Source organism: Crinia signifera, chromosome 3 (assembly GCF_055691185.1).
Source record: "Crinia signifera chromosome 3, ASM5569118v1, whole genome shotgun sequence".
NCBI lineage: Eukaryota > Metazoa > Chordata > Amphibia > Anura > Myobatrachidae > Crinia > Crinia signifera.
Genome location: NC_139219.1, coordinates 12,750,898 through 12,769,459, shown reverse-complemented (window position 1 = coordinate 12,769,459; position 18,562 = coordinate 12,750,898). Strand labels below are relative to the sequence as shown.

Here is an 18,562-nt window from a genome sequence, read left to right as displayed (position 1 = left end):
AAACTCCTGGACACGCCTGTGTTTTCCCTGACACACACAGAAAACATCCAGGGTACACCCGCAAGCGCCTGTTTTCTGTCAATCAACCTGTGTACGGCCAGCAATATACAAACACTAGCAGTATTTTATCGCGGGATGGCCTCGCGCATAAGTCGTACGCATTAATAATCGCCCCGGCCTTTTGAATTTTTCAACCATGCAATCAGGTCTGAATAACGCTTTGGGGGGTATTCAATATGAGGGTCACGGCAGTCGAGCTTGCTCGACCGCCGTGACCCAGTCCCGTTCTCGGTCAACTCGACAGAGAACATGCAGGCGGGATTCAATGTCCCGCCTGCCGGGCAGCGAGAAGGGGGCGTGGCCGGGAAGAGGCGAGTTGCAGCCGGGAGCTCGTCACTTCCCGGCCGCTCTCGGCAGCACGAGCCCGACAGCTTGTGATGCCGCCATGATGGTTTCCCCAGCTATAAGACGTAAGTGGTCCTCCTTTCAGAACCGCCTGCATTGCCTTCTCTGCTGGAAGTATACAGTAAGGATGAGGGTCGGTAAACCAAACAATAGGCTGATGTGACAAGTATATAAAGTATCGGTGCATCTTCTTTATGTGTCCTTTGTCCAACCTCTCCCGTCTTCTCTTTCCTGAGTGTCCTGTCTGATCCCTAAGCTCATTTTCTTCTCATCTCTTCATTGTTTCCAGCCGTCCTCCCTGTTGTATACTTCGCGGCACAGTCTGTATTATTATGTAAAGTAAGAGTACTAGGAGGGCTAATTATGCTCATACTTCCAATTAACGCGACCATAAATAAATTTGCCGACTTGAAATTCTGTCTCCGTCCAGATGCCCTCTGCGCGGGCTGCCCCGCAGCCTCCCACTCGCAGCCATTAGACAGGGCTTATATATTGCAACGCGCCACTTTTCTTCACTTCAATGGCTCAATCTTACAGCTGTGTGGAGAAGTGTATGATTGATGCAGTGCTTAGTGGCAGGTCTGTCTAGCTGGTGTGTGTGTGTGTGTGTGTGTGTGTTTGTGTGTCTATTGCAGCCATGCTGAGGAAGTCCCTGACTTTGCTGGTGTCTATGGAGATTGTTCATGTTTAATTTACAATGATTGCTCCCAGAAGTCATGTACCGACATCATCAGAGCAGATGCACATTTTTTGCCTAGAAGTATTCCCATATAAGTCATCGGAGCGGTGTTCCCTATTCGGTGGCTTTCAGGTGTCGTGGATAAAGCTTTGATTTGACTCCAGAGCTGCGGGGGTCGGACCATTGTGACCTAGTAACGCCTGTGGATTGTTAGAAATCTCCTTATTGTTAAAGGTTCCGGAGCATCAGCAAATTGAGCAAAGGTTCTAGATAATAGAAAAAGAAAGTTTGGGCACCATTACATGCTGTGCCCAGGGTGGCAGTGGTGGGACATTTACTGCATGCTGTGCCCAGGGTGGCAGTGGTGGGACATTTACTGCATCTGTGTACAAACACGCAGCGGTGCTCGCAGAACCCCCGATAATCGCCCATCTGAGTAGCTCTATGGTCTTGTAGGACGGGTGCGGGAACTGAGACGCAGTCGCCATATTTACTGTGTATGAGATTGCAGATGTAGATTTCCAAGCACCGAAAACTGTGAGTTTACCGCCATGCTGTCCCCCCCCCCCCCCCCCCCCAGATGGTCCCGACTGTGAACCGCTTTGCGAAAAAAAACCTCTACAAACAAACTCATTGGCTACCTGGCATATGCGCAGTGAATCCGCGACATATGTGCAGTTGGCTGATAATCGCGTAATTGTGTCATTACTTATCTGAATCAGGCCAAGAGACTGTTCTATATGCATGGCTACAAGAGGGGTTATAGGGTTATGATAAAAGGGTCACGTTAGATTTTAGCTTTATCACAACTGTCAGTGGCTGGTAGTGGGTGATTACAGGTCTGTCCTCTGAGAAGCTTCTGTCTCGTTACAGCCCTACCCATACTCTGTGCCTTACGAGGAGGCGTTGGTGAACCGCAGAGTACTCCTGAGTTCCACAGAGAGCAGGGAAGGTCTGGCACAGCAGGTACGTCACTATCCTCGCGTCTACAGACGGAGCGCAGCCATGCTCCTATCTGAGAACAGGTCTTGCTTGGCCCTTATACCAGTCTCGTCTCAACAGGTGCAGCACAGCCTGGAGAAGATCAGCAAACTGGAGCAGGAGAAGGAGCACTGGATGCTGGAGGCCCAACTGTCCAAGATCAAATTGGAGAATGAGAAAGAGACACGGAGGATAGCAGGCGTACTGAAGAACACGGACAAGGGGCAGTCAGGGGACGTACCACAGGAAAATGCCTTGCTGCACACACAGGACCATTCCAGCGAAACAAACAGTACAAGCTTGGTGAGCCGTAATCCTATTCTGTTTCAGTGATTGGCCAGGCATTGTCACGGTTGCCCTACCCTGCGTTTAGTGGCCTCCTGTTACATCCGTTGTCACCAGTGGTCTATAACGTGTAACTGTCAGACACGCGCTAGCGCCCCGGCCAGTCCAAACCCTGTCTGAGCTCATCGGTGAAATCTTGCTTTGTACACGATTAAATCTCCTGACTGTTTCCTACCTACCAACATGACCCATTCCAGGAGGGACATAATGCTCTGTTCCTGGATTTCCTTGCCAGTGCCAGTTGCAGAGGTGGGGGCGGAGCCACACCTACTGTCAGGGAGTCCTGGACTGTGGTGTGTGGGGTTGTTTCTCCTGGAATGGGTCATGTTGGGAGGGGATACGGTCATTCGGTTGACATGGGTCAAGGTCGATATGGGTCTAGGTTGACATGGATTTAGGTTGACCGGTCATTAGGTCGACACAAGCATTAGGTCGACAGTGAAACGGTCGACATGGGGTTTTTGGAGCCGTCATGTGCCGACAGGCGTAGAGAGCGCAGCGAGGGGATGCGGTGCACTTCAAACTGTGTCCATGTTGACATTCGGGTCAAAAAACAGTGAAAAACCCCATGTCGACCTTTTGACTGTCGACCTTGCCCAGGTCGACCTAATGACCCTGTCAACCTTGATGCATGTCGACCTAGTGGTGTCGACCTAGTTGTAGACCAAATGACCCACACCCGTTGGGAGGTATGCTGTTGTGCAGGTACTCTGTGTGGTCATTTTATCTTGTGCTAATATATATATTTTATATCTTTATAGATTGGCATGTTGACCGTGAGTAACGACCATCTGCAGGTATAGTACCGTGTGTCAGTATAAGGCAGAGTTTCCATATGTGTAATAGGACCCGTGTACTGTGACTCTCCCATATACACAGGGGGTGGGGGGGCTCCAACTTCCGCCCTCCAGCTGCTCCAACTTCCGCCCTCCAGCTGCTCCAACTTCCGCCCTCCAGTGGCCAGCGCCCGAGGCAAATGCCTAAGGCTGCCTAGTGATGGCGCCGGCCCTGCATATACGTAGTTGCATTTCATGTATAGTAGCACGGCTTCATCCTAATTGTGCAACCATTAAATATGTCCCCTACCCTAGTTTTCCTATGGCATATGGTTGTATGACACTGCCGGATATGTTATCAACACGGGCAACATCCCGTCTTCTATATAACTCCATTCTTAGTTAATGTGTCCCATATATTCTGTTCGCTTCTCACTCTGGGACAGATGTATGAAGCAGCAATAAGGGAGGAGAAGTGGCCCATGGCAACCAATCAGCACTGACGTAACCGCTATCATTTGCATAATATAAAATTATACAGAGCAGCTGATTGGTTGCCATGGGCCACTCCTCCTCTGGCTCACTCCTCCCTTATCACTGCTTCATACATCTGTCCCTGTGAGGCTGTGTGCACCTGGGCGCTTCTCCAGCCCACAGTCAGCCTTCAGTTTCTGGCCACGGTGTACATATACCCACATCAAGCCCCTGCTAGCGATTACACCAGCATCATCTTTAAGCAAGATTATTAACAGGTGCAGATGTGTCCACATACATGTAGCCTCCTTGCACGTGAAGCAGCCCCTATTGCCACGGCATGACTAGCGCCATGCGTCTCTTTGTTTCCCCTTAAAATGCGTCATATTCACGAAACCCGTCATATTGCTTGTGATACCTATGACCAGTAGCTTTGACCGTTCCGACAACTGCAGCTATTGATTTCGATAGCTGTAGGTGTCACCCCATCACCGCAGTAGGGATTGCGCTGTGGCGGCTGCCGGCTCCGAACTACAAGGGAGATCTCTCCATTAGTAGCGAGATCTCATGCGTGTGTGCTGGAGTTTGCCGGGAGTGGAGATACAGCACTAGGCTGATACGCGGTGAGCTCTAGCTGGCGGGGAAGGGGGAGGGGGGGTCGGGGGTCACTGCCCCATGACGGGAAACAAGATACTATTACATTCCACGCTACTGCTTCATCTCGGTAAAGAGGCGAAGGCGGGAAGCGATATACTGTACCTGCACGATCCTTGCAGGTATGATAAAGCTGTCCCTCGGATGATAGGCTGGTTCATCCCACACAACGGCTGAGGTCCGAGGCACAAAGCGCCTCATTAATAGTGATCTTGTAATTATAGAAGATATCGGCTGTCCTGTATTATAAGACATGGCCCTGACCATGATGGGGTATAACTTACCTAACGAATGTTCCAGTTACACCTGCGTGGACGGCATTGCCTTCAATATGCTTGGCATCCCTCGATTACCCAGGGGTTGCCATCCGTTTGCCCACTTTCTGTATTCATAGGCTCGGTCCTCCATATGCTGCAGTCATGACCCGCCCGCTTGCTGCACCGGCAATGTTCTTCTATGCTACCAGCCAGAGAATGATTGACAGTTCAGAGGTTGATCAGCCCTTTGAGACCCAAATGGTCATTCTAAAAATAATCCCCTTCTTCTCATGGCCAGGTTCCAGATTACGACTCGAGGGAAGGACTGATAAAGAATCATTACATGACGAGAATCGCAGATCTCACCACACAGCTGCAGCTGGCGGACAGCAAGACCGTCCATTTCCACGCGGAGGTAAGTCCAGGCGTTATCACGCAGAACTGTGGGGCTAATACAGGCTGGACTGCTAATTGGAGAATTCGCACATCGTAAATGAAATGTAGCTGGAATTTGATTGACAGGAAACCGGCATTTCTGGGAGGAAACCTGACGTTTCTGGCTATTTTTAATAATAAAAAAAAAAAAAACATGTTTTTGAGGAGGGTCTGTGATGTCAGCGATGACATCACAGGCCTCAGAACTACTCATAGTTGCACAGACAGCACAGTCTGATTGCTCGGGAATTGTATATGGATAACGATTATCGGTCCTTTGACAATTCTCTCGCAGTTTAGCGAGGGTCGTTTTTTCTTTCTGTCTGGGCGGTGGTTTTCTCCTCGCAGTCCACCGTGCTGTCTCACATTAGCGCTCCAGTCTGAGTTGGGCCCTATGTTCTGAATCTTTTTTTTTTTTTTTTTTGGGCATCTAATTTGATAGCCCAGCCCATTATTATAACTGGCAGCTATCTGATCTGGATAGATAATTCATTTTAAAGTGCATAAAAAGTAATTGTGTTTTTGGAATGTTTGAGGTATAATTTTATAACAAGGAAATGGTGATGTCACTCTTGTACTTCCTCGGTCTTCAGTGATGTCACCGTTTAGAAAACTGGTCAGCAAACAGAATGGCTGCCCCCGTGCCGTGCCGGTAAGAGGCGCATATTGACTCCAAGACACGATCCTGTGCCACCTTTTACCTCTGATTACCGGAAGATAAATCCTTGCTGCCAATCTGTCCGTCTTATCGTTACAACATGCGTGTTTCCATTTTCAGTGCCGGGCCTTTGCTAAAAGACTAACTTTGGCAGAAAAATCCAATCAGAGCTTAACAGAAGAAACCAAATCGGCACGCCAGAGTATCAGCAGATTGCAGGTAAGGGCAGGCAGCTGGCAGCGCCGCCGGTGCCCCCACCATTTATTGTCACAATAAGACTCTGGCGAGATGAGCCAGCCACCGACATATGCAATATTTCTGACTCGTTCTCCTAAGACGCCCATATTCAGAGGATCGTAGGCAAGATGATATAATTTGTTTGTTTTTTTAATTCCTCTGCCTCCTCAAAAAAAAAACAAGTGTGTTAGATTTAATGGGCAGTTTAAATTTAAGCGGGCAGATAGCCTTGCAGAGTGATAAAAGGGCCTGATTCATATCCCTTTGCTGCGATTATCGAACAAACGCGCGATGTGCATGTGCGAGACATCCGTCCAAAGGCAGCCGCCAAAGCCAGCGGTCTGATCTAGCTGCCCGCAGGATGATTGAGACCCTACGGGCGTTTGGGGGCTGTTACCCAGCGTTTTCTCAGAGTGCCCCAGAAAAAGCCGGTGTTCTCCGGCCATTGGGAGCGGAGCAGACGTCCTCAGGGGCCCTCCTTCTCTCCATGGCCTTCGCAGCGCCGAGTGTCCTAAACATCCTCAGTGCTTGCAGCGGGGAGTCATTCAATGGTGCGCGGCTTCGAACTAGCACAGGGGGCGGGGTGGGAACTTGGTCTCCGAAATGTTATAATAATTAATAATAATACTTTTATTTATATAGCTCTGTTTCTCCAATAGGCCTCAAGGCGCTTAACCGATACAATGAATGTAATACAGTACAGGAACAATGAAGTACAGAAAAGCTTTTCATAAACAATAATTAAGGGAATTAAGGCAATGCTTGAGTAAACAGGAAAGTCTTGAATCTGTTTTTGAAGGATTTTGTAGTGGGGGCTTCTCAAACTGTGCGGGGAAGAGCGTTCCATAGACTCAGTCGCATGGCTAAAAGCTCCGTATTACAGGATCTGGAGATGCGCAAAGCAGGCGGCTCTGCATCGCACATTCAGACGCACACCTGTACGCCAGGGGTGCACTTGTAGCGGCACTTGCGGAGCAGAAGACGCAGACATGGGCACTGCGTGAGCGTTCTGTCTTTATATCTCATATAAAAGTGTTTTCTGGAGCTTATAAATCTTAGCGAGCGCCACATATCATTACAGGTATTATAGTTATGGATTCTCACCCAGCAGTAGAGTCCGTTGTTCAGTTAGTGCATGAAAGGGACGTGTAGGATCTGCCGCCGTTCTAGCACATCCAGCACAATGTCATTATTTTGGCGGAGAGAATACAATTGATTACTTATCCGTCGGTGAAGCAGTGTTCCCGTCGCATCGTTACTCCGCTAAGAGCGAATACTTCAGCAAAGAGCATAAGTGAATTCTGATTGAATCATTTTGCTGCATCGGTTTCTCAGCAGCAGAACCCATACCCGGCCTTCAGCACCATGCAGTTACAGACACAGGGTTAGGTGTCCACACAGCGGGAGACACATTCCATTTCTAGGCATGTTAGTCATAGTTCACTGAGGATGGACGTGGTCTTCTGGCATTGTCTGGCTGGGATACTCTGAAGATAACATATAGGACGTCTTCCCTCCCAAGAAGGGGGGGGGGAGGGGGGAGTAAGGTTTAGCCAACAATTACTTCTCAGTCCCTGCAGGTGATTATACACAGACTATATTCTTCTACGTTCTAGGTAAGGTTGTCCTGGTGAGTTGATGCATCAGTAAGGGGACGCTGCTGTCTAGTTATCAGGCCCAAAACAATGGGCAGTTTTACAGATTAATTTATGTTTATAACTTTTTAATTTGATTTTATAGAAACTCAGGGGCAGATGGTATAAAGCCTGAAGACGAGAGAAAGTGGAAGGTGATGACGCAGCAGCCAATCATCTCCTTGCTGTCATTTTTCAAACACGGCTGATTGGCTGGTGCGTTATCACCTTCTACTTTGATCAGCCTCTTCACCAGGCTTAACCCTTCGAGTGCCAACACCTGTGTAAGAGATGTTCAAAATATCCGCCAAAAATGCCGGCATCGCTCACATTTGTTATATAAAGTTTAAAAAATAAAAAAATAAAATGTTCTGTTGAAAAAAAGAAAAGACTATATTTCCTATATAAGGTAACATTACAGGTCATTATGATAAGTAAAAATGTTTCCTTGCCAATTTTCACACCTATTTTGACAAATGCACTCAAAGGGTTAATACATCTGCCCCCTCATTTGCAGTTCGGTAGGGCTGTAGTAACCGCGGTGTTCATCTCTATGTCCCCTGTGACGATGTAGCCCTACGTTGGTGCACTGTAGCTTGTGGCTGTCGGGTCCCTGGTCCTTTGTGAGAACAAATTTGGTTACTTGGAGAATCAATAATTAGAACACAACAGGGTCGATCCGATTGCAGGCTATGTTCTGGCCCCCACAAGTTATTTCGGCAATAGCCCCACTGTATGAGCGCTCTGACTCGCACAGTTTTTCTCGCTGTCCCATAGCGCAGATTTGTGAAGTCTGCCAACTCGTACACTTCACCCGCGTTTGGATTTACACTAATGGATATAGGTAATTGTTAAACTAGTAAAGTTACCAACTTATTTAAGTAAATAGGAGTGTATACTAGTGATAATCTCCGTGTTTCCTCTGTATACACACTCATGTCTACAATCCGACACAAAATACCATACACTTTTCTGACTATAGACGCTGGAGACTATGAACGAAGTCTTGGTCACCGTTTAGGTGGAGAGAGATAAACTACCAGCAAATCGGCTCCTAACTGCCACGTTACAGGTTCTGTTTCAAACAGGAGCTGGATTGGTTTATACTTTTTCTCCGTCCACTTAATCTCTCTCCACTGCTTAGTACATAAGTCTGAGAGTGGGCGTTGTTATATCTCCTTCCACCTACAGGCCTGAGATTGTGTTCCTGATGTCCATTTATATTGTCAACAGAATTCTTTGGGCCATATTCAATGCTCTTTTACGAGCTCTGACAGTGAGCAGTGCTGATTGGTCGCTGTCAGAGCTCGCACGGTCAGTATTCAGCTGACCCCCTGCACACGCCGTTTCTTTTATATCGAGTTGGAAACGGCGTGTGCGTCCGCCAAAACAGCGAGGCTCCCTGCATTAGCCACGAACCTCGCTGATTGGGGGAATCCTCGCTGTCCGACAACGAAGATTCCCCCAGAGCGTTGAATAGGGTGAGCGGCCAGCGTGGGGGTTAAATGCAGAGGGCGGCTTGTTTTACCGCCTCGCTGGCCGCATTGAATACAGCCCTTTGTACTACATTAAAGATATAATTAGTATTTTAAAGTACATGACTTTGTCTTTGTACTCGGTTCATCCCCCTCTAATGTAAAGAACCAATTTAGGTCATCGCAACAGCACCTGGTGAATATATAGATCTTGTCCTGTGACGTCGGCCGCCCGCGGCAGGCATTGGTCCATTCGCATACTCGTGGGAACGCCCATAAAACGCGTTCCCATGGTCTGGCGCCGTCACTTGCTCCTCCCTCCCAAGTATGTATTTCGCCAAAGCCGTTCCTTGATGGGCTCTGGATATGCGCAGACCCCCAAACATCGGAACAGGGGCCAATATCGCGCTATTCCGAGCAAACGTGGATCAGGGCCATATAACAGTTGTGCAGTGGCGGATCTAGAGGAGGGGATGCCGCACAGTTCAAATAGGGGAGAAACACCAACTGCCAGTGAGTCAGGCTGGAACGGCAGTTGGTGGAAGTGGGTGTGGCTCCCTTATTGTCATTTTGAACGGTAAATTTTCTTTATATAGCGAACTTTCTTCAACAGGACTGGAGGCTGCAGCCCAATCTCTGGAGCCTCCCCTGCACTTATGTATATGATTTCCGCCTCAATGCGAGGCTCCATGCGCCTCACCCGTACTGCGACCTCCCCCAATATGTGTAGCACCACTTCCCGGCAACTACATTGGCTGGTTTCGCTATAACATGATTTTGGTAAAATCCGGCCCTAGTTTTTGTGCGCACCTCTGAATAGAGAGTGAGCTTTAATAAAGGACTAAGGGGCAGATGTACTAAGTGAGTCGTTAAAGTGGAGAGAAACTACCAACCAATCAGCTTTTGTCATGTTTCAACCACAGCCTGTAACATGGTAGTTATTAGCTGATTGGTTGGTACTTTGGGGTAGATGTATGAAGCAGTGTTAACGGAGAAGTGAGTCAGAGGAGAAGTGGCCCATGGCAACCAATCAGAACTGAAGTAACATCTATCATTTGGATAATATAAAATGATACAGAGCAGCTGATTGGTTGCAATGGGCCACTCCTCCTCCTCCCTCATCAGTGCTTCATAAAACACCAAACGGTCAACAACCGCTAAAACAAATGAATATATGTAATACCCCTTTTACACCAAAAATCCCGGATCCGACCCGGCATTTGGAAGAAGGATCCAAGCCGGGTCGGAGCTGGGATTTACACTGTTTACACTGCGGTGCCCACCCGCAGTGTAGACGAAGGCGGCACTTGGAGATGAAATCATCTTGAAGCGCCGGGACCGCGGTGATCCCCGCCAGAAACACCGATCACCATTCTGGGGCAGCCCAGCACCAAGGTAAGCCGCTGGGCTGCCCCCGTGCACCCCCCCCCCCCCCCCCCCAGCCGTCGTCCGGGAGGTGAATGGATGCCGTACACAGGCATCCATTCACCTCCTCCGCTGCCACTGCTGTTGTCTGCAGAGTATGGCAGACCGCAGCTCAGGCTGTCTGTACCCCCCCTGTCCAACCTGCGGGTGCTGCAGTCCGCAGGTTGCACGTCCCCCATTAATGTAAATGGGAGCCGGGTCGGATGACCTGGATAGAAGTCCTGTGTAAAGGGACACGGCGTGTCCCATTTACACCGCCTTTGACCCTCTGAAGACCCAGGGTTTTGCGGCGGTGTAAAAGGGGTATAAGGTGCTGTGTGATAAGTTGGCGCTGTTTATAGCTGTCAATAAAATGAATCCTTAAAATGAAATTAAGGAGAGTGGTAAAAGTTTAAATATGGGACATGGAAAAAATAAAGTGTATTTTTTTTTGTGTGTGTATTTCCGTCTGAACAATGGCCTCTTACCCCTGTGTGCTGTAATGATACTTTCCTCTGTGCCAGATAAGTTCTTTGTAGACAGATGTTTTTGATCTCATGCTAATTCGGCCGCCATGTAGTAAAGAATATTAGATGTTCTCGGTTCTCACATCAGACCCCATCGCTTTACAGAAATGCCTTCTAAATAGCGTTTCATTTTCCCTCTGTATTAGTGTCTCGTCCCATTCTCCCGCCGTCTTATCTGCTCGCGTTCCCTGCTTTCTTTATTCCTTGATGACCTTTATGTTGGAGAATACAGATTGCCATCAGCTCCAGTCTCGTGTTTGGCACATGAATAATGTAGTCTGCCATTTGTGCGCGCTGTCAGAGAGATGCCGGCACATTCTAATAACCACACGCCGAACGCTAAAGGAGAATTTAAGGCGCATTTCCTATTATTTCTCCAATGTTCATGTTCTGTTTTAGTGCATAGAAACTGAGAGGTAGATGTATGAAGCAGTGATAAGGTACCAGGCACTTTATCACTTCTCCCTGATCACTGCTTCATACATTTAACCCAGAGTACCAGGAACTTTATCACTTCTCCCTTATCACCGGCCAATCAGCTCCTGACTGTTAAGTTACTGGCTGGGTTTAAAAAGGGACAGTCAGGAGCTGATTGGCCGGTGTACCAGGCACTTTATCACTTCTCCTCCTATATCACTGCTTCATACATCTACCCCAGATTACCAGGAACTTTATCACTTCTCCTCCCTTATCACTGCTTCATACATCTACTCCAGAGCATGGTGTTTATGTACTAAGCCGGCATGCGGTCATTGGGTTGACTGTCTAGGTCAGTCACTATTGGTACACAGGTTGTAGGTTGACATGCAGTATGTCAATGGTCAAAAGGTCGACAGACGAGCCATGTGAGGGGACGCGGTCCACTTATACGGTCAACATAGACATCAAAAACCTCATGTCAACGGTTTGCTACTGCCGACCTTTTAACCCTGTTGACCTAATGCATGTCAACCTTTTTCATGTGTCAACCAATAGTGGTCGACCTAACGATCCATATCCCTACTAAGCCTCGGAGAGAGATAATGTGGACAGAGATAAAGTACCGACCAAACCGCTCCTTGTTGTAGGCTTGGAGGACTATATATACTAATCCTGAGAGAGAAAGTCCCAACCGACTCCAAGCATAGCCTGTAACTGGCAGCTTGGAGCCATTTGGCTGGTACTTTATCTTGCTCCGGTGCATATTTAATCGGCCCCTTCGTTTGAACAATGGCAGTTGGGAGCGGGTTGATTGGCGCTTTATCTTCGTCCTCTTTATCTCTCTCCTGGGCTTAGTACATACGGGAGTCTATATACTAAGATTTGGACAGAGCTTAAGCACCAGCTTCTAACGGCAATGTTACAGGTTGGTTTTTTTTTTTTTTAAACTGACAGTTAAAATACCAGCTAATCAGCACAGGTGCTGGATGACTCACCGACAGTCGGGATTTTGACAGTCGTCTTTTTCCAACAGAATAGGGCCTTGAATGCTCCCCCCCCTGTCGGCTCCTGAAAGTCGGGATTCCCAAATGACTGTCGGTGAGTTATACCATAGCCCACCAGCGCTGCGTTACCACCGTCCCTTACTCCACAGCAGCTCTTCTATCGTGTGGCCAGCAGAGGGCAGTAATGGCTGCAGTCTGCATACAGGACAGGATGAATGGCATCCTAATTGTCCCAGCCATACAGAGAGGATTTTGATTTGTTTATTTTTAGCAAGCAGCCCTGAATTACCCGCACTTAACAACAGAAGGCCTGTCTTCCAGGCGGTAGGGGCCGTCTTCCAGACGGTAGGGGCTGTCTTCTAGGCGGTAGGGGCTCTCTATTTATAACAGAGCAATTAGAAAACAAGTTCTCAGAGAAACCAAGAATATACGAACTTACATTTAGATAACCTATGTCGCTATATTACATAAATCATTCCAGATAGGAATGGCCATGTAATGGTTAACTATTGAGGAAACTGCTTCTGTGAAACTACACATCCCAGCATTCCCTGTCACCGTTTTGCTACAGGGGATTGCTAAAGCTGTGACAGGGCATGCTGGGATGTGTAGTTTCACAGCAGCTGGTAGGACGCATATTGAATATCCCTTATTTACACCCTTGGCGGCCAGCGCTGTTTGCAGATCAGGCCAGTAGTGGCCAGCTAGGGAAGAGGCGTGGCGTGGGGGGTGGGATTTATTGCAGCATTCCCTGTCAGTGGTGGGGGCAGAACCATCGGATCTCTACCATCAGTGATTGTTAGCCACCGATGGTCAACAGCCGTCCCTAATTCCAGGTATCCTTTACCTATATGCTTATATTCTACACTAGTAAGCCCGCTTGATGCAAATGCTTCGAAAGCTAGTCTTCTACCTTGTGATTGCCTCTGTGTTTGTGCATGTGTGAGGGAGAAAGAGATGTAGTTTCACTCGCTGCCAACAGATGGCAGTGTTTCGGAGACACACAATCAGACACTAGACATATATATAGATGATGAGCATAATATGTATTATGTAAGTATACAGTAATTAAATCCCCAAATTACAGTGTAAACGGGGCCCATACACCAGTGTGCTGATCTTCCAACCTGCCGGTCCAGCTACCGGACCACTGATTGGCAGTCTTTCAGGGATCGGGGATATTGAGCATGTCCAAGTTGAGATTCCACAATTTCTGCTGGATTTTTGGACGTTTAATATCCCCGATCCCTTGGTGTTACTGCCAGGGGATCGGTTGATTGCTCCAATAAACCGCTAGTGTATGGACACCTTTTTTGGAGTTTCCTAAATCACCAGTACAATTCATAGCAGAACCGTACCATAGTTACTGCCGTGTCACTTTAATATTTTAAATTTGGATTTGATTTGATTCTCGCTCTAGGATGAATTAATTACAACAAAGCGGAGTTATGAAGACCAGCTGAGCATGATGAGCGATCACCTGTGTGTAATGAATGAGACCTTATCCAAGCAGCGGGAAGAGATAGACACTTTAAAGATGGCCAGTAAGGTGAGCGAGGGGGTTTATTTCCGGTATGTATGAAGAAGGCTCCGACTTGACCTCCAGACAGGATATTAGGTTCGCACTGAGGGCTATCGGCAGGAAATTGCTGCACGGTCCTCCCGTAGGGGCTCATGAATTATGCACACATGATCTGCATCCTGCAGGAACACAGAACCGCATCCGTGCGCATGTGGAATAGTGGGGGATGGCCCACACCGTTCATTATGTTTCTTTTATTCTTAATCTAGTATTTTTTATTGAAAGTTTTTTTTAAATGCAAATTAAAAGCAAAGTACAAAGTTTGACATCCTAGAACAACTTCTGGGACGGGAGTAGCCAATCAGGAGCAAAGTTATGGAAATGCAAAGGATAGGCGCCCAGTAGTCACCTAATGTAAGGCAGTGTTTGGTAATAGTATAAGGAGATGCAGCAAGGTGGAACACGCCCAGGACAACAATAGGAGTTTCCGCCAGCAGAGGGGTGTGTCTTGTGGATTGCCACGGTGACCACAGTCTTTTTAAAAGGCATTTCTTCTTGTTATACATGACCCGCTCATGGGACACTGTAGCATTGACCAGACCAATCGAGGAGCTAAAAAGGGGGGACCTGCTGGGCCATCCGAGTCCTACAATACAATATTTAACCAGTATAAAATGTTTAGTAACCTAAAACTTTGTAAATGCCAGAAGTCCTCACTTAGGGCAGGAGATGGAGGCCACTCTTCCAGATGTTTTCAGATACACCAGTATCTAGTACACTCTGTGGAGGATACAGTACATACAGATTTGCTTACATTTTTAATACACTGTAGCCAGACGGGGTGCGGAATAGCAGCATGACGGTTGGTATACAGACATCGGAATCCTGACTGCCGGTACTCCTAGTGACAGGAATTCCACATACATTGACTCTCTATTATGGGTGTTCCCATACAAAGTGTCTATGTGAGTGGGCATTATGCAGCACTTGGCAAGAAATCTGTCCTCAAGGCGCCATAACAGTCCAGATCTTAAGGATTTCCGTGTTTAAGCACTGATAGTATAATCAAACTGACAGAGGTGCTAACTCTCCTGTCCTTAAGCATAAAAAGCCTTATAACTGGGACTGTTAGTCTCCCTGGAGGACTGAGTATGTGGCCTGCCAGATTAGTCAGTGTAGCGTGGTGGCCAAACCTGTCCTCAAGATCTACCAACAGGAACAGGTGTCCCAGGAGCCTGTGGATCTATAGTAGGAATGAATACAGCAGGTTTTAATATGGGACAGTTAGTAATGACTGCACCTGTGCACCAGCTAGGTGGTCTGGGAAATGTGACAGTTAGTAATGACTACAGCTGTGCACCAGCTAGGTGATCTTGGAAATGTGACAGTTAGTAATTACTACACCTGTGCACCAGCTAGGGAGTCTGGGAAATGGGACAGTTAGTAATGACTGCACCTGTGCACCAGCTAAGTGGTCTGGGAAACGTGACAGTTAGTAATTACTACACCTGTGCACCAGCTAGGTGATCTGGGAATTGTGACAGTAATGACTACACCTGTGACAGTAATATCACAGGTGCATTAATTACTAGGTGATCTGGGGAATGTGACAATTAGTAATGACTACACCTGTGCACCAGCTAGGTGATCTGGGAAATGTGACCGTTAGTAATTACTACACCTGTGCACCAGCTAGGTGATCTGGGAAATGTGACAGTAATGTCACAGGTGCAGTAATTACTAGGTGGTGCAGTAATTAGTAGGTGGTCTGGGGAATGTGACAGTTAGTAATGACTACAGCTGTGCACCAGCTAGGTGATCTGGGGAATGTGACAATTAGTAATGACTACAGCTGTGCACCAGCTAGGTGGTCTGGGAAATGTGACAGTTAGTAATGACTACAGCTGTGCACCAGCTAGGTGATCTGGGGAATGTGACTGTTAGTAATGACTACAGCTGTGCACCAGCTAGGTGATCTGGGGAATGTGACAATTAGTAATGACTACAGCTGTGCACCAGCTAGGTGGTCTGGGAAATGTGACAGTTAGTAATGACTACAGCTCTGCACCAGCTAGGTGATCTGGGGAATGTGACTGTTAGTAATGACTACAGCTGTGCACCAGCTAGGTGGTCTGGGGAATGTGACAGTTAGTAATGACTACAGCTGTGCACCAGCTAGGGAGTATGGGGAATGTGGCAGTTAGTAATGACTACACCTGTGCACCATCTAGGTGACCTGGGAAATATGACAGTTAGTAATGACTACAGCTGTGCACCAGCTAGGTGATTTAGGAAAACATGGACAATTGGTAGATCTTGGGGACCAGTTTGGCCACCCCTGCTTGTAGAGTGAGTGGGAGACAGGCAGCAAGATGGGGAGTAGGGAAGGTGGTATAGGGGGATTAACACATCCAGCAAGAACTACAGTATAGTTATGGAAACCATTCATCAGTACAGCTTTGAATCCTCTGTGGCTTGTGGCACTATGTTCAATAACATAGGGCCTTATTCTAGTCTGTGCGGCCGGAGCCGAATATGCGGCCAGGACGGTGCGTCCTAAACCCCGCCTTCTGTACGGAGCACGAGTGGATTTCTCATATATACACCTCCTCCATCTCAGGGAACCTCCCCCATCATTCGATGGTCGCAGACCATCGAATGCAGGACTGAGCGGTCAGGCAGCTCCCGCAACCTCAGACCACACGGGCATTTCGTGCACAAGCAGGGATCTGGGCGGGCAGCTGACATCCGGCAATGTCATATGTCCGCCCCCTACACGTGCGTCACGGCCGCATTACCATACGTACGCCCAGCGTTTTCATGGGAACGCCCATGAAACGCGGGGCGTATGCATATGTTAATGAGGCGAAACAGCCCTTCACGCCCCTCTCCTCCCCCTGTTCGTAGTGTAAACAATTCATGCGGAATTTGTACATATGTCCCTTTCGCACATGCGCAGATATGCCTCTGCACATGCGCAGACACAAAACATCGGCGAAACGAACGCACGCGGACATATCCGCACCAACCAGAATAAGGGCCATAGTGCCATGTGTCCCGCTTTTTTTTTTCTGGAAAGTGTCCTGTTATGTACTAGAGCATTAGGGGGGCCAATCCCTGGATCCCTTTTATTACGATGTACTCCTCATTACGTAGTAGCTTAGCCTTGCTCTTAGAAACCACTAACTGCATCAAATGCTTCTCCTTTTGCCGTGTTTAGCAAAGTACCGGCATTCGCCCACAATCCATAGTGTAATTCGCAATTTCTCGTTTCCTTGTCACTGCAGGGAAATTCTAAGAAGAACAAGAGCCGGTAGTGGACGCCAGTCTGGTTGGTGCACACAACGTTGCTGCTTTACACACCTGCGGAGTGGAGTTTGTAAGAGGAAGATGTCTGCTGTCAGCCTATCCCTATGATATATGTGAACCAAACCCCTTTCTCCACAAAGAGGGGCCAGCCAACCTGAAACGCATCAGTCTCCTCGCTCCTTTAAAATACCTGTGACCTGATTGGAAATTCGGAACATAATCTCTGAAAACTCATCCTCACTCCATCGTTTTACCTCCTTTGAAAGTTTTTACATTGCACTTTTTTTTTTTTTTTAACAAACCGGAAAAAAACAAAACAGATTTTAATTTCGTTACACTATAGCTTTAAAGTTGTTTTTTTTTGTTGGGGTATTTTTCAGGCTTCGTTTATAAAAAACACATTTAATGTCTGTCGTCATTTTTTTGTTTTTGTTTTTTTGTAAGAAAATTGTATAAATTGTGTCTGGCTTCTGTGACCTCATAGAAGAGGTGTAAAAGGGAGAGTTCCTTTCCATTAAAGGTCTGTTTACTTGCAAATGAACAATGCCTCCAATTGGTCAACCTTAATGTCTGTGGTAAAGATAAAAAATAGGGAAAAAAATGATTACATGAAGTTTATCAATAAATTCTTACAAAATTAGCTATCGATTGAAAACTGTTTTTTTTTTATTTTTTTTTAAAAGAAAGATTATACAATTTTTCTGTAGATACTTACCCAAAAAGAAACAAATACTGCGCAGATGAGTCCTCAAAAACTGTGGGTCTGGGTGATACAAATAACCTAGCAATGTCTTTGCGATTGAGCCGCAACGAGCATCCACTGTAAGCTGCATGAATTTGCAAAACTCCATTTTTAATATACACCGGGTCTAATTTCGCATGAATCGCTAATCATCGAATTTTCAAACCAAGCAATTATCTAATGGCTGAACATGCATTCTGTACGGATCACGCATGTACGTGCATGCGTATGGTTTGCAAACTCAATCCCCTCGCAGTTTGACTGACAGGAAGCCGGTGTTTGGGGGGAACCTGACATTTTTTGTGAGTTTCAGAAACCGTGACGGGATGCCTAGACGTTTTCAGGGTGGGTGGGTCTGTGACCTAAACACTGACCACTTCCAGCCTGTCTCAATCGCAGATTGGTGGAAGCCTGAGACCTACTTACAATTGTACAGAATGCAAACATTTTTGGATGGTTTGGGAATTACATATGGATTTGTGGCTGGATAGCGATTATCAGATTTGTACGGGGCATTTTTCTGTCTGCTCTCAGTGAACTGCAGATTAGCAATCCTTGCTGAACTAGACCCACTGCTCATTGGGGGATTGCGGTACTTGTGTATCTAAGGCCCCACACAGGGCC

The 18,562-nt window shown here is 47.2% G+C and overlaps 1 protein-coding gene across 1 annotated transcript in view; it reads left to right on the top strand.

The window, feature by feature from the left end:
* Positions 1-17,836, top strand: part of PPP1R21 (protein phosphatase 1 regulatory subunit 21) — a 68,661-nt gene extending 50,825 nt beyond the window's left edge. Inside the window, exons 16-22 of the mRNA XM_083175277.1 lie at positions 1,958-2,050; positions 2,147-2,368; positions 3,172-3,207; positions 4,870-4,986; positions 5,785-5,883; positions 13,786-13,914; positions 17,175-17,836. Coding sequence (XP_083031403.1) covers positions 1,958-2,050; positions 2,147-2,368; positions 3,172-3,207; positions 4,870-4,986; positions 5,785-5,883; positions 13,786-13,914; positions 17,175-17,204 — 726 coding nt within the window. The 3' untranslated portion in view covers positions 17,205-17,836. The remainder of the gene's footprint in view (positions 1-1,957; positions 2,051-2,146; positions 2,369-3,171; positions 3,208-4,869; positions 4,987-5,784; positions 5,884-13,785; positions 13,915-17,174) is intronic.
* Positions 17,837-18,562: the final 726 nt, after the last annotated feature.